At 47.2% G+C, this 27,288-nt stretch overlaps 1 protein-coding gene across 8 annotated transcripts in view; it reads right to left on the reverse strand.

Moving 5' to 3' along the window:
* LOC141048597 (excitatory amino acid transporter 1-like) overlaps nucleotides 1-27,288 on the reverse strand; it is a 260,918-nt gene that overhangs the window by 42,829 nt on the left and 190,801 nt on the right. For all 8 annotated transcript variants that reach the window (XM_073544341.1, XM_073544359.1, XM_073544401.1 and 5 more), the window contains one exon: nucleotides 2,541-2,863. In XM_073544341.1, coding sequence (XP_073400442.1) covers nucleotides 2,541-2,863 — 323 coding nt within the window. The remainder of the gene's footprint in view (nucleotides 1-2,540; nucleotides 2,864-27,288) is intronic.

Consider the following 27,288-nt stretch of genomic DNA (forward strand, 5'->3'; position numbering starts at 1 on the left):
ATGGAATCCACACACAAACATACGTGGAAGAAGGCAGAACAATACTCGTTGCTTGGGTTTCCCCGAGCATGCTCGGGTGATTTCCGAGTATTTTGGCGTGCTCAGAAATTTAGTTTCTGTTGCCTCAGCTGCATGATTTATGGCTGCTGGACAGCCTGAATACACATGGGAATTCCCTAACAAACAGGCATTCCTCACATGTATTCAACCTGTCCAGCAGCCACAAATCATGCAGCTGCATCGACAGAAACTAAATCTCCGAGCATGCTAAAATACTCGGAGGCCACCCGAGCAGCGAGTATACTCGCTCATCACTATCAGCCTCCAATTGTGCAAGTTCTCCCACTTAAAAAGATGAGAGAGGCCTGTAATTGACATTATAGGTAAGACCACAACTATGAGAGTCAAAATGAGAAAACAAATCCAGAAAATCACCTTGTCTGATTTGGCAAGATTTATTTTGCAAATTATGGTGGAAAATAAGTATTTGGTCATTAACAAAAGTTCATCTCAATATTTTGTTATATATCTTTTGTTGGCAGTGACAGAGGTCAAACGTTTTCTGTAAGTCTTCACAAGGTTGGCACACAACGTTGATGGTATGTTGGCCCATTCCTCCATGCAGATTTCCTTTAGAGCAGTGATGTTTTGGGACTGTCGCTGGGCAACACAGACTTTCAAATCCCTCCAAAGGTTTTCTATGGGGTTGAGATCTGGAGACTCTAGGCCTCTCCAGGACCTTCATATGCTTATTAGGAACCAATCCTTCGTTGCCCTGGCAGTGTGCTTGGCATCATTATTATGCTGAAAGACCCATCCACGTTTCATCTTCAATGCTCATTCTGATGCAAGGAGGTTTGCACACAAAATCTCACGATACATGTCCCCATTCATTCTTTCATGTACATGGATCAGTCGTCCTGGTCCCTTTGCAGAGAAACAGCCCCAAAGCATGATGCTGTCACCCCCCTTGCTTCACAGTAGGTATGGTGTTCTTTGGATGCAACTCAGCATTCTGTCGTCTCCAAACAAGACGAGTTTTGTTTCTACCAAACAGTTCTACATTGGTTTTTCATCAGACCATATGACATTCTCTTAATACTCTTCTGGTAATCCAAATGCTCTCTAGCAAACTTCAGACGGACCTGGACATGTACTGGTTTGTTCAAGGGGACACGTCTGACACTGCAGGATCTGAGTCCTTGGCAGCGTAGTGTGTTACTGATGGTAGCCTATGTTATGGTGGTCCCTGCTCTTTGCAGGTCATTCACTTTATAGAGGTAAAGGCCTATGGGGGTGCATAATATTATATAGAAGCCTATGGGGAGTGAATTATACTACAGAGGCCTATAGGGAATGCATTATACTATATAGAGGCCTATGGGAGGTGCATTATACTATATATAGACATAAGGGGCATGCATTATGCCATAGAGGTCTATGGAAAGTGCATTATACTATATAGAGGTCTATGAGGAGTACAGTATACTATATAGAGGACTATGGTGCACATTATACTATATGGAAGCTATTTAGGGGGCCATCATGCAGTGAGGGTATTACAGTGAGGGCCATCATACAATGTGGGAGATAATGTGGGGTCTTTGTACAGTGTGGGGACAATAATACAGTGTTGAGCCATCAGTTTAGGGGCTACTAATGGGTCAGCATACTGTGTGCGGAGTGCAATACAGTGAGGTGGCATTATACTATGTATAGGAGAGCATCATACTGCATAGAGTGGAGTTGTACATTCAGCGATAATTTTTTGAATGGAATAAAAAGCACAACAGGACTGGTATAGGTGCCCTATTTTTATAGGGAATTTTGAATTATTATTAATTATTTATTGTTATAGCGCCATTTATTCCATGGCGCTTTACATGTAAGGAGGGGTATACATAATAAAAACAAGTACAATAATGTTAAACAATACAAGTCATAACTGGTACAGGAGGAGAGAGGACCCTGCCCGCGAAGGCTCACAATCTACAAGAATTCATCCTAACACCTTTTATGAGGAGAGTGCATTGTGGGAGCTTAGATGACAACTAGTACAAATGGGAAGATTCAAGACTATCATAGTGGAAAAAAAATCATGGTACTTGCTATCCTTATGCTCAGAAATTATCAATATACACTAGCTCTGATTTACGATCTTCTGGTCATTACTGCTAAGTTTCTTAGACAAAATATTATACAGGAAAGATATATATCTTTGTATCGTGTTAGCTACTAGATAGAAAGATATTTAGAATTGAGATTTCTCAGTGGTTGATACCTATACAGATGTTGTATTAGTCTTTGCCTGATGAAGAGACCTGAGTAGTCTCGAAAACTTGCAATTTGTTACCATCTTTTCAGTTAGCCACTAAAAGGTATCAACCATTGAGGACTCTCAATTCTAAATATTTTTCTTGACAAAATATGGAAATGTTTGTAGGAAACTCAATTGCAATTTGCACATCAGCTTCACTGTCATCGCTAAGAAATGTTCCCTAGCTCATATCCACAAGTTCCACATGTTACATTAGCCTTACCATATTATGATTGCCACCAGCCTCATGATGGCTTCATTAAGACAATCAAAGAATTCCTTGAGAGCTCTTCCTTGTTCCTTCATGTTTCCAATCACCAGTCCAAAGCACATAGAAAATACTACAAGGCCCAAAGCATTAACTCCGTTTGCAGAACCGGCTGCAGGAACCACTTCTTCTATCTCCATCATCTCCTGAAGTCTTCCCATTGCCCGAGTCACGTTCTCCACTATGTCACTGATGTTAACTGCCTCTGTTGGTACTGTAAAGTTCTGGTCAGTTGGGGCGGGTATTTTGTAAACTTTTGTGTGATATTGTGTCTTGTACTGCATGGAAGAAGATATACTTTATTAAATTAGCAACAACAAGGTTTAATGTTAAATTACAATATTGTCATAGTCAGGTCACAGTAGATATTTAACCTCTTCTTGACCCTGGATGTACTCAGTACGTCATGGAAGGGAGTGACTTACCGATCTTGGATGTACAGGGTGCGTAATGGCTAAAATGTGGCACCACAACCGCAGTCGCAGTGATCATATTTAGGTGCCTGCTGTTTCTAACAACAGAGGGCACCAGGGCTCGTCATCATGGGTGGTTTTGGTGCCCCCTCACAACTACGATCGTTATGATTGGCTGTTCAATTCTTAGCAGCCAATCATAGCGACTTCACCGTTTCAGGCATTTAAATTGTCCGAAACACTGATGACCAGCCAAAATTTGGTGCTGTAACGTCATTGCTCATAGACTGGAGCATAGCAACTCCAGCATAAGCAGCCCCAGCATTGATTAGTGCAATATGATCTGACCCCACAATGACAGCTGTGCACTTCCTCATTCCGGCTTGGGTACATTACAAAGCGATCATTGTGTTGTTCTGTTGTGCTCTGCTGAACCTTGTGGTGCCACAGACTTTTTCAAGCCTGTGCCATTACTTCTGTGGGTGTTGCTAAAATAAGACATTCCGGATCTGTTCTGGATCCCTGATTTTTCCGTATTCCATTCTAATCCTTCTCTCTCCCCCTTTCTCCAGCATTTTATCCCTCTCCATCTCTCCCTAACCCCTTCCCCATCAATTTTTTCCAGGACTTTTTCCATAGCTAATTTTTCTCCCCCCTCCCTTTGCACCACCTTCATGCGTGCATCCTATAGCTACTGTACATCACTGATCGCCACCCATGCTCACTTTGGGTCATGAATACATACACCCCCTGAATATAGTCAGGGCTAAGCGGGGAAAAAAAAAAAAAAAGAGTCACATCTGTGCAGCTGTCAAGCACTCATCAACATTCTGTTTTTTAGGGGGGGGGTTTGGTGTGAAAAAAATAATTTAAAAATATGTAGACTACTTGATATGACTAGATTAGTGACTGTAGTAATTGGCATCTACAACATCATTTTTCTGACTATAGTCATTGTTAGCAATTTTTGTTTTTTTACTGATCTCCGTTTAGTAAGTTTGTTTTTTCTTTTACCAAATTTTTAGATTCTTTTTATTTTATTATCTTTTTATTTCTAAATTCTTTTCTTTTTCTTTTTTCTCTCCTAAATAAAAAAAAAAGGTTTACACCAAACACACACTCACCTGAATAAAATTTGGTACACACGCAAACACCGCACATGTGAAAAAATGTCCTGCTCGTCCCAATCACAGTATTCAGCACAGGAGACATATACCACATAACCTCAGCAGAGATGCCACCTTCCTTTATTTTTCCTCCTCCTCACGTGACACTGAACCACCATACAACGCCCCAGGAAAGAGAATGAAGCAGTGCCCACTGTTTCTGACCCCATATGGACCTCACCCCCCAAAGATAATGAGCAACAGATTTGTGATTTTTATGGCACAATCAGGGATCCAATTTGACACTACTGGCCTCACATAAATAGAATTTTTCAAACTCTATCTGTGAGGATTTTTTAAACCTTATGGTGGCCAAGACAAATTTGTACTCCCAGCAATTTTTGGCCCAAAACACCAATACTTCTGTTCTGTCTCCAACATCTGATTCAGAATCCTGATTATCTGCATGTTAATGTTTTCAGTGTTTCTGGCTCCATCTAATGACCAGAGTCATAAACAGTGTTATTGTGTGTTTTACTTTCACTTTGCCATTTCCCTAAGGTTGCAATGTATCCTGGTAGCCTTTGCAAAGGACTATGGTAAGTTCAGCCCCAATTTCCCTCCAGTCCTCCATTTTCCTTCTGCCTGCATTCAGGAAGCATCTCATTTCTCTTCTCCCCTTGTGACAGCATCGCTGGTATGCATTTATGTTTTCTGTATCCAATTCCTGTCTCATACTAGCCTGCTTAGTTAGTTCTCCCCTTGTTAGCTATTAGTGCAGATGATGTATTATGTATATATGAATGTTATGATTGGGTCACCGAGGAGGAAAACAAGACCAAGCTAAGCTACAGAAAACCAGAGAGGTTGGTAACTAAGCGGATTGCAGACCCCTGATCCTATCCACACAACTAGCAGTAGCCGTGGAGCGTGCCTATGATGATTCTAGACGCCTCGACACAGCCGGAGAACTAAATAAGCCTAAAGCAAGAAAAGAGGATATCTAAATTGCCCCAGAGCAGACCCCAAAGGAATAGACAGCCCCCAAACATATATTGTCAGTGAGACAAGATGAAAACACAAACACAGGTAAGAAAATAGGCTGAGCAAACGATGGGGCCCACACTAACTAGAAAGGACAGGAGAGGAAAGACACTGTCTGCAATCACACAAAAAACCCTGCAAAAATGTCCAACACTTCTGATAGCAAAAACTCTGAAGTCACTAGACTTCTCCCACTATATCAGCACTCTGGCATATTCTGAAAGCAGAGCAAAAAGAGGCCAATCTAATAAGGGACAAAAAACAAACTGACACAAACAGTAACATAAAGATGGAAATTCAGCACAGCCCCAAGCGGGGCTGGCTGACCACACAAAACTGAATAGACAAAACCAAATCAAATGTGAACAATAGCAAAGAACACTTAGCTTGAGCATGCAGGAACTGGAAACTAAGACCTCAGGAGGCAGGAAAAATCACCAGCAGGGATAGAGGGAGTCGGCTGTCTTAAATCCAGTTTTAGACTCCAGATGTCCAATCGTCATCCTCATTATTAGGTGGCAAGCCTCTGTCAATTAGATCAGCTCCATTATCTCTTGTAACCACCAGAGGGAGCCCGGAAAGAGAACTTGCGACTCCTCTGTCAATACAACCAGCTCCACTACCTTCACTAGCAACCAGAGGCAGGCCAGAAAGTGAATTCACAACATATGAATCCCTGATGAACCCAGTATTGATTGTATGCATATATGTTTTTGTTTGTAATTTCACCGCGCCAATATACCATCTTGTTCAATAAAGCACAGAGTCAACCTACAGTCTCCTTATTGGACCCCGGTATAGCGGTTTAGCTGCCTGTATAAGCTACATGAATTCTGCTTCATTTAGTGAGGACAGAACAACTTCATTTTCTTACTGGACCCCTGTAGATGCAATAGAAATGAAGATGTTTTGGGGCCTTCTTCACATGGGTTTAGTGAATAATCCAGAACTTTGGCAATATTGGGAGTGTTGATGTTTTCTACAACACTCAAGTGTTCCGCATGGCTGTAACACAAACGTTTTAAGGCGATCCGCAAATTTTTGCATCATAATGATAATGCATGTGGGTCGCCCTCACACCCAGGGCAGCGGGGTACCCGGTACCGGGTCGGTGTCAGGGGGGATGTGTCACAGCAGCAGTGACCCGGTCCGTGGCCCTGGGCGCCCAATATCAATGGCGGTGATGTTAATAGTGTAATAGTTTATTTAGATAGTTTGTGACGCAATCCGGCAATCCTTGGTGTTTGGCAAGCAAGATGTTGAGCCATGTTGAGCCAACGCTGCATGCAGGTCCACTGGGACTGATGGTGTGGTGCAGCAAAGATGGTGTAGCTCCCCACAGGTGGAGCTGTAGTCCCAGGGCAATGTAGGTGCAATGGATGAGGAGAGGCGCAGAATGGTATAGATGTTGGTACCCAGATGTAGCGGTGCTGAAGGTGTTAGCGGCGAATGAATGGAGGACACCAGGGCTTGCAGTTTCAAAGCTTTACTCACAGTTCATGGTACCCACTGGTGCCTGCCTCCGTGCCGTGTCCTCCGGGGTAGAGACTCAATCAACCTCCCGGGCAAGTCAGGGTTCTCCTCTCCAACACTCCGCCAACATGTACCTTTCTTGAATGACTCCTCTATTGCGCCTTTAGTGTGAAGAGCTCCAGTACCATGGTACTCTGAAGTTCCTCCTGTTAGATGTTCCTAGAACTATACTTGTATGACAGACAGCTGTAGCCTCTATCGGGGACTCCCTTCTCAGAAGTCCTGGCTCTCTATCCAGTTGCTGTTGTGTCCCAAGTCTTTGATGAGAGTAGTGCATTTACAGCCAACTACTCCACCGGTGTCTGCTGCAGAACCATAAGTGTCCATACAACCTTGGGGACCGGGCCCCAGCCTTGCGCTGAGAACCTATAGGCAGGGTTCCTCTTCCAACCCACAACTCATCTCTGTTCTCCTACTCCTTCGTTCTGCGCTGTTCCTTCTCTCTCTTATAGAAGCTTAAGTTGCAGGTCTACATCTTTCTCCTTCTCTTCTCTTTCCCGTACCAGCTGGCTCAGATCACTGAGGCAGCTGCAGCACTCTTTCTAAACTGAACTCAAACTGAACTCAAAACTAACTTCAGAACTGAAATCCTTCTCGCCTGACCTCCTGTCAGACTGACCTACAATTCTCAACTTTCCCTCTCTTTTATACTAACTCCACCCACCTCCCAGCACATCTCGTGTTACGAAGCAGGGTTCCACGAAGGGTGCTCTGCTACCCCCAGCCTGAAGCTGCTAGGTGACCTACTGAACTATCCTGTGTGTGGGATGCAGGTGTTGGAGTGTGGAAAGGAGTTCCCAACTTACCTGGGCAGTGGGGCACTACACCTTAGGAGAAGGTGCAGTACCTCTGTGGTGACTGAGCCTCAGGGGCGCCACATACCCCCCGTTAAACACAGCACGTCCACGGGCTGCAAGATGGCAAAGTAGACAGCAAAGAAACATACAAAATTTTTGTAATGCATAACAAACTTTTCTTATACCAATCTTCCTAGTATAGGAGGTACTCATCTTGAACGTTACAAACAATTCTATCTTAGATCCTATCTAAAATTTTTAATTCTAAGTGCAATTCTCAATTCAAAGTGCTATTCTCTGTAACACATTTTCTCTCATTTTCCTCTAGTAGACATTTATTTCTCTACTTTCACTGTCTCTTCTAGATGCAAGACGCTGACCGCAAGTACCTGGTCCGTCACCTGTCTACTTTCAATTCTTTATTCACATCACTCATCTCTAGATCAGACATTCCTAATTGTTCTATAAAAGCCATTTCTCAGTTACTAATACTCATAAAACACATTATCAAATACTTCACAGTAAAATATTCAACAATTATTCTTGTAAGTGCTGGACACCGCTCCCAGCCGGGATCTCTTGCAGTGTCCTTTGAGGTAGACATCATCTTCGAAAAGTGTCCATGCAAAAACATTTTCTTCGCAAAGTGTCTCTATATGTAAAACTAAGAAAGGGCACCTAAAGAGGTGCAACTATTTACAATATAAGTTTTTGGATCACTCCAAGTTCATGATTGCTAGTTCAAATTGGGAAAAACGCTGCCATTGCAAAAACTTAGGCCACAAAAGTGCTACCAGAAAAACATGATAACAAAAAGGCACAACTGGTGCAAACAAACCCTCCTGGGTAACCAGATATTTTGAAAAGTATTTCTTAATTGTGGTCCCCTCCTGGGGTTCTGGAAGAACTGGAACTGTTCTCAGAGGTGGTATCATCTTGATTCTGGCTTCTTGTTAAAGGACCTTGAAGGTGTGGCAAATGGAACCCATGATGTATCTCAATGCCCATCAACTGTTCTTCCTCAATAGGTGGTTCCACTGTTCTGGTACGAGGTCTAGCTCCTAGGGCTGCTGCATCTTGGCGGCGCTGGCAAGCAACTACCTGAAGACTGGGCAGTGAAGGGATCCCAAAATCACCGTCCCAAAACAATCCAGATCCCCCTCTGGCCTGTAGATGTCGGATCGGGCGTGCCTGCTCCAACCGTACTCCCACCATCAACCCATTAATCGGCTGATTATCGTGAAAAGTCGAAGGCCGACTGAAACACGAAACCCAATTCAAGTCAATGGGGAAGAAAAGTCAGCAGTGAGTGGAGGACAGGAAACACACCTACAGTGCCCATTTTAATGCCAAAAACATCAATTCTTATTACTTAAGCTTGTCAACCTTAATTTACTTTATAATAATAGTTAGGCATTGAAAACTGGGGGTTATTTGGCTTAAGTTGTGGGGGGGTAGGGCTGGCTCCAGATTTTCGTGGGCCCAGGGCCAAAGAGTGTCACTGGGCTCCTTTAACACATGCCACAATTCATGATCCTCTGATACGGCAGAGAAATAGCGGTATAGTACAATGAAAAATGCTTCACTTCTTACATCACATGACTGATATCCATTTTAAATTCTCCAATAGCTCCAAAAACAGACAGTATATTACTCCATACAGTATTATGGCCACCGCATAGTGCGCCATACAGAGTAATGAGGCCCATATATTTCTCCATACAGAATCATTGGTCCCATATAATGTTCGATACAGTATATGATGAGCTCCACATAATGCTACAGTATATGTTGGTCCCCATGGATGAAGCTCCACTGTCTTATGGGCCCAAATAATGCTCTCATTTGCACAAGGAAAGACTAGAAGCAATGGGATGAAACTGAATGGGAGGAGACACAGATTAGATATTAGAAAAAACTTTTTGACAGTTAGAGTGATCAATGAGTGGAACAAGCTGCCACGAGAAGTGGTGAGTTCTCCTTCAATGGAAGTCTTCAAACAGAGGCTGGACAGACATCTGACTGGGATGATTTAGCGAATCCTGCTTTGAGCAGGGGGTTGGACCAGATGGCCCAGGAGGTCCCTTCCAACTCTATGATTCTATGATTCCATAAATAATGGGGCCCATTTCTAATGCTCCAGTGTATAATGGGCCCTGTAAATGCTGCTCCAGTGTTTGATGACCACCTTTGGAATGCTCCAGCATATGATGGGACTCACGGATGATGCTCTAGTGTACAATTGGTCCAAATAATGCTCCATATATAATCTGCCCCATTTACAATGCTCCAGTATATGATGGGCCCCATGGATGATGCTCCAGTGTCTTATGGGCCCAAATAATGCTCCATATATAAATGGGACCCATATATCATTCTCCAGAGTATAATGGGCCCTGTAAATGCTGCTCCAGTGTCTGATGTCCACCTTTGGAATGCTCCAGCGTATGGTGGGCCCCATATATCATTCTCCAGAGTATAGTGCTCCCCAAAAATTGCTCCCAACCTTTAAAACAATTAAATAAGTCTCCTCGCTAGGGAATCCCTGTACTCTGGACTTCTCGTCGTACCCATCTTCCATCTCTCTGCACTTGGACAGTTTAGGCAGAGGGCGTACAGACATGATGTCATCGCGCTCTCTGACCAGAATGTCACTGTCAGGAAACGCGGAAGACGTCACGGCGGTGGAGCAGGGAGAGGTAAGTATTTCAACTTTGCAAGTGCTGTGATCCTGAGCAAGCAGGGGGGCCCACTCGTTGGCGATGGCACTGGCACAGGGCCCCTCATAGTACGGCAGTGTGTCTGACGGCGGGTGGGGGTCCCACCGGCAGAGACACTTTTGCGTACTATGAGCGGCCCTGTGCCGTCGCCCATGAGTATGCCTCCCCGCCTCCTCAAGGAACCTACACTTTCATCTGCACCTTCCTCTTTGTCACCGTGTAAGGTGGTATAGTATGCTGGAAGGGGAACCCGAGTTTCATCAGGGTCAGATTCTGGCTGTGTAGAGTGCAAGGGGAATGTAGTGGTCTGGGTCAATGTACCAGCAGAATCATCTAGCAGTGGCTGGGCATCAGTGCACTTGTGGCGCCCCCAGGAGTACGGTCACCACAGAGGCATTACCTTCCTCCTAGGGAGTGTGATGTCATGCTTGGCAGCAATGAAGGATCTCTCTAGCAGTTAAACCAACACACAACACAGTTCCCACTCCAGGCCAGCAGGGAGAGCTCTGAACCTGACTGCTGAGGAGCTGCTCTCTGTGGTCGGGAGGAGGGAAGTTAGGGCAGTCTGTGAAGGGAAGGGGAGCTGGAGGATGAGCAGAGTTAAGGCTCACTCCTAGCTGGAGTGCATGGTCCGGATTCCGGTCTCCGAGTTTGTAGGGACACTAACGATCCTGCAGCAGAAACCGGAGTAAGTAGCAGCTGTAAATGCTCTGTTCCCAACTAAGGCTCGGAGAACCCAGCAGCGACGTGTATGAGCCAGAAGGAAAAGGCTATGGCTGCCTGCCATACGAGAAAGTTCCAAAAGAGAGTCAACAGGGGGAACTTCAGTGAACTCAGTACTGCGAGTACCTCAGATAAGCACTAGAACGGAGGCCACACTACCTATCTGCAGAGAGAGAATTCCTAATATGCTTTCAGGCTGACCAACTCCTTCTCCATCTGTACTCTGGGTCCTGGACGGCACTTACCAAGTACAGGTAAGGGAACTGCAAGACTGTGTCTGTCATCTTTCTCCTGCGCCTGGCGCACGGCTCTGCTACATCCTGCACTGCACACCATCTACCAACTCTTTCATCTGCCCTGCGACTATGGCCCTACCTGTGCAGGGCTTCTACATCTTAGCTGCACCACAAAATCTGTCCCAGAGAAGCGACACTCCAGCGCTGGTCAATCTGATCAGAATCCACAGGTGGCGTCACGTATCATTCACCTATAAGCGTTATTCACCCCTTTGCATGGACGCCCAGGGCCACGGACGGGGTCACCACCACCGTGACACATCCCTCTGAGACACCGGCCTGGTACCGATTAACCCCACTGCCCTGGCTGGCAACCCACACTCCATGTCAGATTCATCTTGGACTGGGGAATTCATGATTTGACTTGATAGCCCAGGCATGGTATGATAGAAAGAGCTACATGGACTAATGTGAAGTGTGGCATGCTGCATCATTCACTTTTGGTGAGGGTGAAGGACACAAGGAAATGGGTTCTTCCTCACCAGGAGCCAGCACTTGATGACTCAGTACTTGCATTTTATGAAACTTCAGAAGAGGAGGGCATATTAGCTGGAGTCTGTTTTGGCAATGTAAGCCAAAACCAGTTCCTGATGCTCCGGCTTTAAAAGCGGTTAACCTACTCCCAGAAAAGGTAGCCTTCCAGGCCTTCCGGAGCCAGACCATGACGCAGGCTCAACACCTCCTGCCTTAGCTGCTATTGTGCTTTTGCCACTACTAGCAGATGCACCACCACCATCAGTAGCAGCTGCCCCCCCCACGCCCACGTCCACGGCCTCTTCCACCATACTTCCAAATTTTGGAGAAAATGTACCCAAAATAACATCAGATATATGGTACTGTATCAGAAGCGTACAACTCTATACAGTCAAAGGATAATTGTAAATCTCCGTATAAATTTCATGAGTCACACAGACGCTCACAGGTTCAGTATGGATAAGACAAGAATATAAAAAGTAGAAAAGGGCACAGTATCATCAGATAGCAGGTATATATAGTATAGTTTAAACATTCTAAATCTCCGTATATATTTCAGGAGGCAGACACAGATGCTCTCAGGCTCAGTATGGATTACAACACAATATAAAAAGCCGTAAAATGGTAATGGATCTGAATCGTACAGCTGTATACAGTGTAGGGGTCATTGTCAATCTCAGTATTTATTTCCAGAGTCAGAAACAGACTCTCACTTGGTCAGTTTTGATTCGACCAGAATATAAAAAGCAGTAAATGGGTAATGTATCACAAGTGTAGAGCTGTATACAGTGTTGGGGTAATTTTAAACTCTACATATAAATTGCAGGAGTAACCCACAGACTCTCACACGCTCAGGATGGATCACACCACAGTATAAGAAGATCTGCAAAAAATAATCACATGTGGGCCAATGTTCCAGGTGTCAATGGTACACTTAGAGTGGTGGGTGGAGGAGGACTTTCTGGCAGAAAGGGTACAGTATCACCAGATACCAGGTATATATAGCATACTTTAAACATTAAAAATGTACGTTTATATATCAGGAGTAGTGTTGAGCCACCCTGCTAGTGTTAGAGTTCGGTTCGGTTCGTCGAACAGGAGGCAAGTTCGTGGAATGTTCGACGAACACCATCGAACCCTATTGAAAACAATGGCAGGCAAACACAAACACATACATAGAAAACACATACAAAACACCTTAAAAGGTGTCCCAAAGCAGACAAAATGCTCAGAAAACAAGGTACAAGGTGTATAAAGTATTGGGGAGAATTTGAATCTCCCTAGAGATTTTAGGAGGCTGAACAATTATCTCAGGCCCACTATAGATTACACCTCAATTTAACAGGCTGAAATAGGCAGGTGTATGACAAGGTACAAGGTGTATATAGTATTGGGGAGAATTTGAATCTCCCTAGAGATTTTAGGAGGCTGACAATGATGCTCTCAGTCCAAGTATGGCAGCAGGTAGCCTAATAAGCAGGACTGCTGCACACAAAAGTGTGGAAAAATGAACGCTTGGTAACTGTGCAGAAAAGAAGAAGAAAAATATTTTTTCTTTTAAAAAAGCAGTTTGCACAGCAGTGTGCAAACAGCAATGCAGCTATTAGGGAGCCTTATAAGGCAGCCTAATAACCAACAGAGCTGATGCACAAAAATATATCCTCCCCTGTCACTGCACACAAACTGTTGTGTTGTACAGTGAAAATCGCTACCAGCAGCAGCAGTTTTTTTTTGTCTTCCCTGCCTAACGCTCTCCCTTATTCAGAATCAGCAGCAGCAACAGCAACCTCTCCCTATGCTAAGATCGGCAGAAGTAAGATGGCGGTCGGCGTGCACGCCCTTTTATACCCCCTGTGACGCCACACAAAGCAAGCCAATCACTTGCATGCCCTTCTCAAAGATGGTGGTGACCGCTGCCCATGTCATCGCGTTGCCCACAGTGTGCGTCCTCCATCATTGGCTGAAAAAGGGCGCTGGAAGCATCATTTGAAACGTGACTTTGGCGCTCTGGTCGCCGACCTCATGGCCGACCTCACGCTATGATCGGGTTTTGTTTCATGAAAGTCAGCAACTTATGAATTTGACCGACCCGTTTAGCTCAACTCTACTTTAAACTGAATGTCAAAGTACCACGAGGTGGGTGAGAGGTCGGTGTAGGCCTGCTGTGCTGGGAGCCCTGATATCACATACAACAGCTCCATCTGCTTTCATGCTGAGCCACACAAATATCAGTTTCATAGACTACCATTGTCAGAAAAATCTAAGGATAGTAGTAACATGGGTAGTTGACTCAAATGAAGTGGAAACCTGATGGTTTCAGAGGCCTACTGCTACAGGCAACACACAGGAAGCAGACGCAACCAGGAGTCTACATATTTACAAAAATTAGTAGCAGACACCAATAAAGTGGCATCAATTTCACCACAATAGAAATAGTAAAATAGGGACCGACAGGTCTTCCACTACACCCAACCCAGCAGATGGGACACCCAAACAGGAGTTTTCAAATTTCAAAAAATGAGGGCCTGACCCCACCAAAGTGGTATAAATGTCACGAGAGTAGAAATAGTATAGCAGGGACTGACGTGCCTTCCACTATGACCAACCAAGAGTGTTCACATTCACAAAAATTATTGGCAGACACCACAAAAGTGGCATCAATTTCACCACAGTAGAAATAGTATAATAGGGACCGACACCTCTTCCACTACATCCTAGTCTGTACAGTCTGCGATTGGGGTGCAAAAGTCCTTGGAGATCCAAGACTTGTTCATCTTTATGAAACTTAGGCAGTCTACACTTTCAGAGGACAGGCTGCTGTGCTTATCCATCAGGATACCACCAGCCAGGGCCGCCATCAGGGCATGACAGGCATTACACCTGCATGGGGCCCTGGTGATCAGGGGGGCCCGGCGGCCACGGCGGCGCCTGAGCAAGCTGGGCGCTGCAGCCTGGTTCGCGCTCGCCGCTCAGGTCCTGGCTGGGCCCCCCCTACAATTATTTCAGTGGTTCGGGCCCCCATTCTCCCCCTCAGCCTGCTCTGCCTGTGTCGGATGGTCACTCCAGCACCGCCCCCGGCTCACGTGATGTGACGTCACACATTGCCTCTTCACTTCCTCATTCCTGAGAAAGCTGAAGAGCGGTGTGCACGTGGCATCGGTGTGGGAGCGGCTGCAGGCCTGCAGCAGAGCAGAAGACGTTGGGCCCCTGGGCTGGGTGGCAGTCTGACGGTGCTGTGGAGGTAAGTGAATTTCTTTTTATGTCTGTATGTCTGGCTGCAGCCTGCTGATCATGGGGATGGGGACATTGGGACGAGGGCCTGTTGTCTCAGTCTGATCATGGGGGTGAGTTTCTGGGGGCCCCGGCGCCTGGGGCTGGTTGCTGTCTGAACATGGGGGGGAAGTCTGGGGGCCCTGGCGCCGTAGGCTGGTTGTCTGATCACAGGGGGGGGGGGGGGGGGAGTCTGGGGGCCCGGGGGGGCTGGTTGTGTCTTATCATGGGGACATTGGGGGGCCTGGGGGACCCAGGGGCCCAACTGATGATGGGGGGGACCCAGGGGCCCGGCTGTCCGTGGGTGGTCACCCAGGGGCCCGCCCGGCTGTTCGTGTGGGATCACCCAGGGGCCCACCTGGCTGTCCATGGGGGGGCCTGGGGGACCCAGGGGCCCAGCTGATGATGTGGGGGACCCAGGGGCCCGACCAGCTGTCCGTGGGGGGTCACCCAGGGGCCCGCCCGGCTGTCCGTGGGGGGTCACCCAGGGGCCCGCCCGGCTGTCCGTGGGGGGTCACCCAGGGGCCCACCCAGCTGTCCGTGGTGCGTCACCCAGGGGCCCGCCCGGCTGTCCGTGGTGCGTCACCCAGGGGCCCGCCCGGCTGTCCGTGGGGGGTCACCCAGGGGCCCGCACAGCTGTCCGTGGGGGGGTCTGGGGGAGCCAGGGGCCCAGCTGATGATGGGGGGGCCTGGCTGTTCACGGGGGGGTCTGTGGGGCCCGGCTGATGGGGGGGTCTGAGTGGCCCAGCTGATGGGGGGGCCCAGGAGGCCCGGCTGATGTGGTGAGCCAGGGTCCAGGGGGACAGATCTCCAGTGCCAAGATTAGTAGGCACATTGTCTCCACCTGCAGCTCAGCCCGTAGTCCTATCCTTTTAGTTATCACAGACTGTGCTGACCAGTACCAGCATGTTGACTGTCTCCTCCTGCAGCTCAGCCCATAGTCCTATCCTTTCCGTCAGCACAGACTGTGCTGCACATGCACAGTACCAGCATGTTGACTGTCTCCACCTACATCTCAGCCTGTAGTCCTATCCTTTTAGTCAGCATAGACTGTGCTTACTAGTACCAGCATGTTGACTGTGTCCACCTGCAGCTCAGCCCATAGTCCTATCCTTTTCGTCAGCAGACTGTGCTGCACATGCACAGTACCAGCATGTTGACTGTCTCCACCTGCAGCTCAGCCCGTAGTCCTATCCTTTCCGTCAGCACAGACTGTGCTACACATGCACAGTACCAGCATGTTGACTGTCTCCACCTGCAGCTCAGCCTGTAGTCCTATCCTTTTAGTCAGCATAGACTGTGCTGACCAGTACCAGCATGTTGACTGTCTCCACCTGCAGCTCAGCCTGTAGTCCTATATGGGGTATCAGCCTACTCAGGACAAATTGCACAGCTACTGTTAGGGTCCAATTTCTCATGTTACACTTGGGGAAAAACAAACGTTGGGTGTGAAAAGATCATTTTTGTGAAAATAAAATTAGATTTTAGATTGGCGCCTAATAAAAACCAAATACAAGCGGTTAGTATGTTAATCAAAAGACCAAGACAATAGAAAAGGCCGCTTTGTAAACAGGGTTAAAGTTAGAGTAGAAAAAAAGGGGTTACTAGAAATACTAGGGTCAATGATAATACCCTTTTCTTATGAAAAGTGACTTCTTCCACTCCTGATGAAGTCACTTTAGTGACGAAACGCGTCGAGTAACAAGAGTGGCATCCCGTTCCTGGGACCAGGGCATTCATTATGGCTCGTCATGTTCAGTGAGCAGGTCTTTGTTCTGCTAGTAGCAAGGGTGGCTTATCATAAGAAAAGGGTATTACAAAGCGGCCTTTTCTATTGTCTTGGGCTTTTGATTAACATACTATCCGCTTGTATCTGGTTTTTATTAGGTGCCAATCCTATTGCCAACATGGCTGTTTGTTATTTATAAGGTGGCTTGTTGTAATATCATCAATATTTCTTGTTTAAGCATAAGACTTTTTTGATTGTAGAGTTATTTGAAATTCGGAGGATTTCATTGGCCACAACTAATACACTGAATATATGTGTTTATGTGCTTGTAGCTCTGGCATGCTACATAGAATACGGAACTTTTATTGAATATTGTTGTACATTTATACATTGCCCAGGACCGTCTAGCCACTCCCTTATATACAGGTCACGTTTGGTGACACCTGCATATATTTTAAATGTTTTTATCATTTGTGGTGTTTTTCTGCACATCTATATGTACTAAAAATTAACTTTATAAGGGTGATCCCTGCATGTGTGTATGTCTACTATGCTTTCTTTTTTTCTATTTGGATCTATTTTTTGACATACAGCGGTTGGATCCCCGATATATTTGGTCTGATTGAGGGCATGGTGAAGTTTTTCGATGAAAGCGCGGAGGGATTTTGGAAGGTTCGCATGGTGAAGGAGGAGCTAGGGTGGAGGCGGAACTGGGGGGTGGAGCCTGGGCAGAGTCTCAAGGGGGCCCCATAAATTTTGCCAGTATGGGGCCCCGAAATTCCTAGTGGCAGCCCTGCCACCAGCAGTACTGAAGACACGTCTTGAGAGAATGCTGGCTGCAGGGCATGATAAAACCTCCAAGGCATGGGAGATGAGCTCAGGCCACTCATCCATTTTGGAAGACCAAAATGTGAAAAGATACAAACCCTCCCTGATGGTATTGATATTCAGTTCTAGATTACTCCTGCACCATCCTCTCCATTTGTTCACCATGTGTATGACTTTGACTCTGTTGTGCTGGTGTATGAGCTGGTCTAATCAAATTATGTTTTGGCATTGACAAATTAACGTGCCGGACGTTGGAAGTCTAGAGCTGCAATGAGCACTGTCTTGGGGATAACCTCTCTTAAGGTTATGTAAAAGCGTGTTTCGATACTCCAGCATTTGCGGGTCACTTTCCAGGGCGGGAAGCATCTTACAAAACTTGGTTTTATAACGTGGATCTAACAGAGAGGCAACCCAGTAGCCAGCATTATTTCTAATCATAACTATACAGGGATCACGTTGCAGATAGAGCCTGACATATGCACTACCACAGAGGTCTCAAACACACGGCCTGCGGTCCGCATGCGGCCCCTGAGGCGGGCATCTGCAGCCCACGGTGCACCACGTCTCACTCCCTGAGAAGGGGGCGTGCATTCAGGAGCACGCTATGGCTGTTCTTTGTGCACACACTGCACAGGATCTGGGATGAGGTCACAGGAGGGGGAGGAGTCAGGGATTACATGATCAGGGGCCTCAGTGTATGCAGGACGCTACTTTCTATGCTGGTTATCATGGTGCTGGATGAAGCTAAGTTTATGTGTGGGGTCAGGAGGGGTTTACAGTGTGGATATAGCAGAACCATGTGTGTACAAGGTGTATGGAGCGGAGCCGTGTGTGTACAAGGTGTACGGAGAGGAACCATGTGTGTACAATGTGTATGGAGCGAAGCCATGTGTGTATGAGGTGTACGGAGCGGAGCTGCGTGTGTATGAGGTGTACGGTGCGGAGACGTGCGTACGAGGTGTACGGTGCGGAGACGTGCGTACGAGGTGTACGGTGCGGAGACGTGCGTACGAGGTGTACGGTGCGGAGACGTGCGTACGAGGTGTACGGTGCGGAGACGTGCGTATGAGGTGTACGGTGCGGAGACGTGCGTACGAGGTGTACGGTGCGGAGACGTGCGTACGAGGTGTACGGTGCGGAGACGTGCGTACGAGGTGTACGGTGCGGAGACGTGCGTACGAGGTGTACGGTGCGGAGACGTGCGTATGAGGTGTACGGTGCAGAGACGTGTGTACGAGGAGCACGGAGCAGAGCCATGTGTACGAGGAGTACGGAGCAGTGCCATGTGTGTACAATGTGTATGGAGCGCTGCCGTGTGTGTACGAGGTGTACGAAGCACAGCCGTGTGTGTACAAGGTGTACAGAGCGGAGCCCTGTGTGTACGAGGTGTACGGAGAGCAGCCATGTGTGTACATGGTGTACGGAGCAAAGCCGTGTGTGTATGAGGTGTACGGAGAGGAACCATGTGTGTACAATGTGTATGGAGCGGAGCCACGTGTGTACGAGGTGTACGGAGCGGAGCCGCGTGTGTATGAGGTGTACGGTGCGGAGACATGTGTGTACAAGGTGTACGGAGCGGAGCCATGTGTGTACAATGTGTATGGAGCGCAGCCGTGTGTGTACGAGGTGTACGAAGCGCAGCGTGTGTGTACAAGGTGTACGGAGCACAGCCCTGTGTGTACGAGGTGTACGGAGCACAGCCCTGTGTGTACGAGGTGTACGGAGCGCAGCCCTGTGTGTACGAGGTGTACGGAGCGCAGCCCTGTGTGTACGAGGTGTACGGAGCGCAGCCCTGTGTGTACGAGGTGTACACAGCGCAGCCCTGTGTGTACAAGGTGTATTAAGTTTGAAAGGAATGCGACCCACCAGCTCAAATTCTTTTTTATGTGCGGCCCATTTACTCTGCCGAGTTTGAGACCCCTGCTCTACCATGAGGTCCAAGCCCATGCTTTGTTGGTGACTGGGTAACACTGATGTTTGTTTCCTCCATCTGTGGACGTCAGGCACTTAGACTATCCTCATGGAGTCGGTTTCTAACAGTTTGTGCAGACACATGCACATTTGTGAACCCAAAAAAAGATATTCAAATATTATCGACTATTTTCCAGACAATTACCCTATATTCATTACTGCCCTTTTAAATCTAATATGGGTTACTTGTAGCATGTCATTTGTGAGGTGCAGGAGATTATAAAGCACTAAGCACTTTATCCAGGTATATTGCACAGGTTCACAGTGGATATTTTTGTTACAAGTATTGTCACGTCCGCCATGTCTGTTTTGCCTCCTGAACCCCTGGAGCGGTGTGCACACGCACCTTGTGTCTGCTATCCTGCTTGTTCCCTAGAGCAGTGTGCACACTCACCTCATGTCTGCTGAGCTGCAAGATGCCTGCGTTTCTGCTTTGCTTTCTGTGATCTTCTCATCATGTCTAGAATCCCTGATTATGTTAAGTTTCCTAGTATCCTGCACTGTCTGGTTCTGCAATCATCTCGTCATGTCTGAAACCTTGATCACGTGACATTTCCTAAGATCCTGCACTGTCTGGTTCTGCAATCATCTCGTCATGTCTAGAATCCCTGATCATGTGTCCTTCCTGGGATCCTGCACTGTCTGGTTCGGTGATCATCTCGTCATATCTGAAACCCTGATCATGTGACTGCGCTCTGTGATCCTGGAGCATCTGAACTAGGAAGTTCTCCCCTGGTCCTGACCCGGAAGAGGAGGTGCTGTGCCTTATATCAGACCACCCCTTCCTTTGCTCAGGGCCTGATTATTGCGTTGCTTCCCTGCATGGCTCTTGGTCTGTGGGGTTGCTCCCTCTATTCTGTGCCCTTGCACTTTGCTCTGTAGTGCTTGTCTGCACACGTTCCGTGCTCGTATTCCGTCTCTTGTCTTGTGCCATGTCTTGTGTTGTCTCTCGTGCCATGTTTGTCTTTGCCTTGTAGTCCTTCCGCTCTTCTCTGCTTTAGTCTGTTTTGCTATGTCTCGCCTTAGCTATTCTTTGACTTGTAGTCCTTCCTCTGTTCTCTGCCTTGCCTGTTTCGCCATGTCTTGTCTTTGCTATTCTGAGCCTTGTAGTACTTCTCATGTTCTTGTCTCAGCCTGGTTTTCCACACTCTGTCCTCTGGTGCTCTCTTGCACATTTCCAAGTCTAGTCCCAAGGTTCTCCCTTGGCCCGACTCTGGGTTTCGGCCTACGCTCCGCTGCTAGACTCTGTCCTCTCTCTGACCTGGCTCTGTTTCTGCCTATGTTCCGCTCCGTGTTCCGTACCTTGTTTCTTGCCTAGTCTTGCCTTGTTCCTTGCCTTGTCCTTGCCTTGAACCCCGGCGTGGGTTCCCCTTGGCCGTCTCCTGTGCCGTGGTAAGTGCCTCATGTTTGTGTACAGCCGTGTGCACTGGCCAGTGTGGCGTGGCTCCTAGCACGCAGCCCTTCCTTGAACCCTGGCGTGGCTCCTAGCACGCACCCTGTCTTGAACCCTGGCGTGGCTCCTAGCACGCACCCTGCCCTGAACCTGGCGTGGCTCCTAGCACGAAGGTTCCTTTGCCCACCTCCTGTGCCTTAGTCGTGCCTCGTGCTGGCGTTACAGCCGTGTGCATTGGCCAGTGAGGTGTGCGTCCCGCGTGGCTCCTAGCACGCGTCCTGCCCTGAACCCTGGCGTGGCTCTTAGCACGCACCCTGCCTTGAACCCTGACCCTGGCGTGTCTCTTTGCACGCGCAGGACTCGGTCTCGTACCTTGTGCTTTGGCGTGTCTCTACACACGCACCCTGTCTCGTTTTGTGAACCCTGGTGTGGCTCTTGGCACACACCCTGCCTTGAACCCTGACGTGTCTCTTTGCACGCGCAGGACTCTGTCTCGTACCTTGAGCTTTGGCGTGTCTCACACGCACTCTGTCTTGTACCTTGTGCTTTGGCGTGTCTCTACACACGCACCCTGTCTCGTTTTGTGAACCCTGGCGTGTCCCCTACACACATACCTTGCTTTGCACCTCGCTTTGAACCCTGGCGTGTCCCCTACACACGCACCTTGCCTTGCACCTAGCCTTGAACCCTGGCGTGTCCCCTACACACGCACCTAGCCTTGAACCCTGGCGTGTCCCCTACACACGCACCTTGTCTTGCACCTAGCCTTGGACCTTGGCGTGTTCCCTAACACGCACCATGCCTGGATATCTGTCGTGCCTCCTTGCCTGAACCCTGGTTTGCCTGCCGGATGCCCGAAAGCTGCCGATCACTGCCAGAGATCGTAAGCTGGATGACTGCGGCCTGATGTCCGGAGCTGATGTCCGCAGCCTGATGCCTAGATCATGTCGATGGTCGCCAGCGGTCCGGAGTCCGATGCCATTGTGCCTTTACCTGTATCTAGGTGTGCCACCTGGCACGTACTATGCTATGGACCTTGGCGTGCCCATGCGCGCACCTTGCACGCTTTGCTTGTTTTCACATTTGCACTGAATGTAATCCTGAAGATCTTAATGAAGATAACTTGTACTTACGTTTTGTCTGTCTTGCTTCCTGCTCGTTCTTGTCGTCAGACACTTATCTAGTGTCCCCTGAGCCGGCAGTCTGGTCCCAGCAGTCGTGGTGGCTCACCCCCTTGGTCTTGCTCCTGACACTCCCTGTATAGGGGGTGGATTCTCACAAGGTCAGCTCGCCCTCGGTGGGTGGGTGCCACAACCCAGAGGGTCCACTCAAAAAATGGGCTCAGCAGGAGCTGAGTCCGTCACAAGTATCTCTTGATTATATATATTGGATCACTGATGATATATAGTAGACCTTGTAGGCACTGAGCACTTTTTTCTATTTAGTGCACAGATTCATTGTGAACATTTACTATTGGTGGTTCTATATTAAATTAAAGGGATTAGAGGACCTAATATTGCATTTAGCACTTTATTCATAATTGTTATTGGTATTTGGTGTATAAATTTATTTTGCACATGACACTTTACATGCACTATGCTATATATTGTATATACAAAACTCTTTTTTGGTATTTAGATACAGGAAAGATATATATCTTTGTACCGTGTTAGCCAGTAGATAGAAAAACTGAAGGAAAAGGGATCCTAACAACTAGGAAAAGGTCAGACTGGACACCTCCACCTGGACACAACCCTCATTTGGATAAATATATAGACTCCTTCAGACATTTGATAAAATCCAAAATCATAGACACTAACAGGAGACAAGCATCCAACATCAGTGCCCAGGAGAGAAAGGCCATACGGTCTTTAAAAACCAACAAAGAAATCATCATTAAACCTGCTGACAAGGGAGGTTGTTATGAGTTCATTTTCCCCTTCACCATTGAGGTCTGATGAACTCCCTCTTCTGGTGAAGGAAGATAGTGAGGCTGATTACCAAGCACCTGAGCTGGGAGAGGATGACTGGGCGACGGGGATCTCTGACTGGATATAAGGCAGCCGACGCCCTTCCTCCTCGTTGGTGATTTCTCTGTGGAATTCTAGGAGACCAGTCTGATTCCTGCTCCTCAAAAGCTAAGTTTTCTGCTTTGCCTTTTTGCATTTGTGTTTTGGTTTTAGTTTGCCTTGCTTTTGGATTCTGCTATTCCCTGCTGGGGTGAGCTGAATTCCTTTTTTGTCGGTTGCTCTGTCTTCAGAAAATACCCGAGTACTGACATAGTCTTTTTGGAGCCTAGCGTCTTCAGGGCCTTTTTCCCTGTCAGTCTGTTGGCTCTTATTTTCATAGGGTTTTTCGCGGATTGCAGACAGCAGCTTTCCTATCCTGTCCTATCTAGTTAGCTTGGGCCCCATCATTTGCTCAGTCTATCTTTCTGTGTTAGTGTTTTTTCTTCTTGCTTCACCGTCATTATATGTTGGGGGCTTCCTATTGCTTTGGGGTCTGCCCTGGGGCAGTTTAGATTTCCCTTTCTGTCTTTAGGCTAGGCAGTTCTCCGGCTGTGATCGAGGGGTCTAGGGCATCGTAGGAACCCCCCACGGCTACTGCTAGTTGTTGTTGATAGGTTCAGGGGTCTGCAATCCAATAGCTGCCAACTTCTCTGGTTTTCTGGACTTAGCTAGCATTTCTGTTTTTGCCTCCTACGGTGACTCATTCATAATAGAATCACCAGCCATACCGCAGATCCTAGGGTACTCAATAGCAGGAAAGAATTGTAAAAAAAAAAAAGTGTGTATATTTTTTTCCTCTATATCTCTGAGGCCGTAGGGGGAATTTTTTTTTTTCTCTCAATGGAGATAAAGCAATTGTCTGGCATTGAGCCAGGGTCGAGATTCTGCAGAATTGTACTGTCAAAAATTCCGAAAGTGGGCGGTCCTTACTGCCTGGAATGATAATGCCTTGGCAGCTCTCTTTCGGAAGGGTTTATCAGAAGCCGTAAAAGATACTATGGTGGGATTTCCTGTTTCCTCTGGTCTGGACGATTCTATGTCATTAGCCATTCAGGTTGATCGGCGCTTACGTGAACACAAAACTGCACGAGAGGTGTTGCCACCTGTTGAACAAGTGTCTGAACTTATGCAATGTGATAAGAGTTTTGTCCAGGGAGCAACGTCAGGAGTTCAGAAAGCGTAATAAGCTGTGCTTTTTTTGTGGAGATGCCTTGCATACTATTTCTGTCTGTCGTAAACGAGAGAAACGTTTTGCACACACGTTTTCTGTGGGTGGTGTTCAACCTAAGTTTCTTCTGGCAATTACTCTGATCTGCTCCCTGTCCACATTTTCCGCCAAGGCTTTTGTGGATTCGGGAGCAGCCCTGAACCTAATGGACTTGGATTTTGCTAACGTTGTGGATTTCCTATGACACCACTGCGGACGCCTATCCCTTTGAGGGGGATTGATGCTACTCCTTTGGCGAAAAATAAACCTCAGTTTTGGACCCAGGTGGTAATGCGGGTCGCCCCAAACCATCAAGAAAATTGCAGATTTTTGGTGTTGCATAATTTGCATGATACCATTGTTCTGGGGTTTCCCTGGTTGCAAATTCATAATCCAGTTTTGGACTGGAAATCTGTGTATGTGGTGAGTTGGGGTTGTCGGTGTGCCCTTAGTGAGGCTCCGGTTTTTTCCACCTCTCCTCAGTCGCATGATGTTCCTGACTATTTGGCGGACTTTTATGATGTATTTAGTGAGAATGAGTCTGCGTCTTTGCCTCCTCATAGGAGTTATGACTGTGCAATTGAACTGAGCCCGGGGTGTAAATTTCCCAAGGGTCGGCTCTTCAATTTATCTGTTCCCGAGCACGAGGCTATGCGATCCTATATTAAGGAGGCGTTGGAGAAGGGTCATATTAGACCATCCTCTTCACCATCAGGTGCTGGGTTTTTTTTCGTGGCCAAAAAGGATGGTTCAATAAGGCTTTGTATTGATTATCGTGCCCTCCACAAAATTACTATTAAATATCAGTATCCGTTACCCCTGATTTCGGATCTATTCTCCAGAGTTAAAGGTGCTTGCTGGTTTACCAAGCTTGACCTCAGGGGGGCGTATAATCTTATCCGCATTAAGCATGGGGATGAATGGAAGACGGCGTTTAATACTCCAGGGGGACATTTTGGGTACCTGGTGATGCCTTTTGGGCTCACTAATGCCCCTTCTGTCTTCCAGTGCTTCATGAACGACATTTTCCGAGACTTTGTGGATAAATTTTTGATTATCTATCTGGATGATATTTTGATCTTCTCCAAGGATTGGGATTCTCATGTGGAACATGTTCGGACGGTGTTCCGGATCTTGAGGGAGAATTCCCTGTATGTCAAAGGATCGAAATGCCTTTTTGGGGTACAGAGGATTTCATTTTTGGGATTTATTTTGTCTCCGTCAACTATTGAAATGGATCCGGCCAAGGTACAGCCATTTATGATTGGGTTCAGCCCACTTCTTTGAAGGCCCTTCAGAAGTTTTTGGGTTTTGCTAATTTTTATCGGAAATTTATAGCAAAATTTTCTAGTATTGCCAAGCCATTGACTGATCTGACTAAGAAGGGTGCTGATGTGTTGAATTGGTCTCTGGAGGCTGTTTCTTCCTTTCAGGAGCTGAAGCGAAGATTCACTTCTGCCCTGGATTTGCGGCAACCTGATGTCTCACTCCCATTCCAGGTAGAGGTGGACGCTTCTGAGATTGGTGCAGGAGCTGTTTTGTCCCAAAAGGATCCTGTAACATCTAAAATGAATCCCTGTGCTTTCTTTTCCCGAAAGTTCTCCCCATCTGAACGTAACTATGATGTGGGGAATCGGGAACTGTTGGCCATGAAATGGGCATTTGAGAAGTGGAGACATTGGTTGGAGGGAGCTAAACATCAAGTCGTGGTCCTCACTGACAAGAATTTGATTTAGCTGGAGTCGGCCAAACGCTTGAACCCTAGACAGGCTAGATGGGCCTTGTTTTTTACACGTTTTGATTTTGTAGTCTCTTTTCTTCCTGGCATTAGGAATGTCAAGGCTGATGCTCTTTCTAGGAGCTTCTTTGCTGATTCTCCTGTGGTGACCAAGCCTGCTACCATCGGGCGAAGGGGTAGTTCTTTCTGCCATCTCGCCCGATTTGAGACGTGCTCTGGAGGAGTTCCAGGAGGGCAAACCTGAGCGTTGTCCCAGTGGAAAGTTGTATGTTCCTGACCAGTTGAAGAAGAGAGTGATGTCTGAAGTTCATTGCTCTGCATTGGCTGGTCATCCAGGTATTTTTGGTACTAGAGATCTGGTGAGTCAGTCTTTTTGGTGGCCCGCCTTGTCTCGTGATGTCAGGAATTTTGTGCAGTCCTGTGGGACTTGCTCCCGGTCTAAACCTTGTTCTCGCTCTAGTGGGTTGTTGATGCCTTTGCCTGTCCCCAGGAGGCCATAGACCCATATTTCAATGGATTTCATCTCTGATATGCCTGTCTCTCAGAGAATGACTGTTATTTGGGTGATTTGTGATAGGTTCTCTAAGATGGTTCATCTTGTACCACTCCCTAAGTTGCCATCTTCTTCTGAGTTGGTGCCCCTGTTTCTGCAACAGGTGGTTCGCTTGCACGGGATTCCTGAGAACATTGTATCTGACAGGGGAGTTCAGTTTGTGTCTAGATTTTGGAGGACGTTCTGTTCCAAGCTGGGAATTCAGTTGTCCTTCTCTTCTGCGTTTCACCCTCAGACCAATGGGCAGACGGAGAGAACAAACCAGACCTTGGAGTCGTATTTGAGATGTTTTATTTCCGCTGATCAGGATGATTGGGTTTCATTTTTGCCCTTGGCCGAATTTGCTTTAAATAATAGAGCTAGTTCTGCCACTTTGATGTCACCTTTTTTTTGTATCTTTGGGTTTCATCCTCGATTTTCTTCAGGGCAGGTGGAGCCTTCTGCCTGCCCAGGTGTTGACACTATTGCTTTGGGGTCTGCTCTGGGGCAGTTTAGATTTCCCTTTCTGTCTTTAGGCTAGGCAGTTCTCCGGCATCGTAGGAACCCCCCACGGCTACTGCTAGTTGTGTTGATAGGTTCAGGGGTCTGCAATCCGATAGCTGCCAACTTCTCTGGTTTTCTGGACTTAGCTAGCATTTCTGTTTTTGCCTCCTATGGTGACTCATTCATAGCAGGAGGTGCAATAGTCATGATGAATACGTCAGACTACATGAAGGAAGCAAACAGGCAACTTATGGACACACGCTACTATAGAAAATTGGAGTCGGATCCTACACAGTACTATTACAAGGAACTAAACAAGTTGGTATCTTGTCTGCCTGACCAGTCCATAAGAGCCGGTGATGACTTGATACCAGAGAGTCCAAGAATAGGGACATTCTACATGCTTCTCAAAATCC

This window comes from Dendrobates tinctorius, unplaced genomic scaffold (assembly GCF_039654945.1).
Source record: "Dendrobates tinctorius isolate UK_male_01 unplaced genomic scaffold, ASM3965494v1 ptg000011l, whole genome shotgun sequence".
In the NCBI taxonomy this organism is placed as follows: Eukaryota; Metazoa; Chordata; class Amphibia; order Anura; family Dendrobatidae; genus Dendrobates; species Dendrobates tinctorius.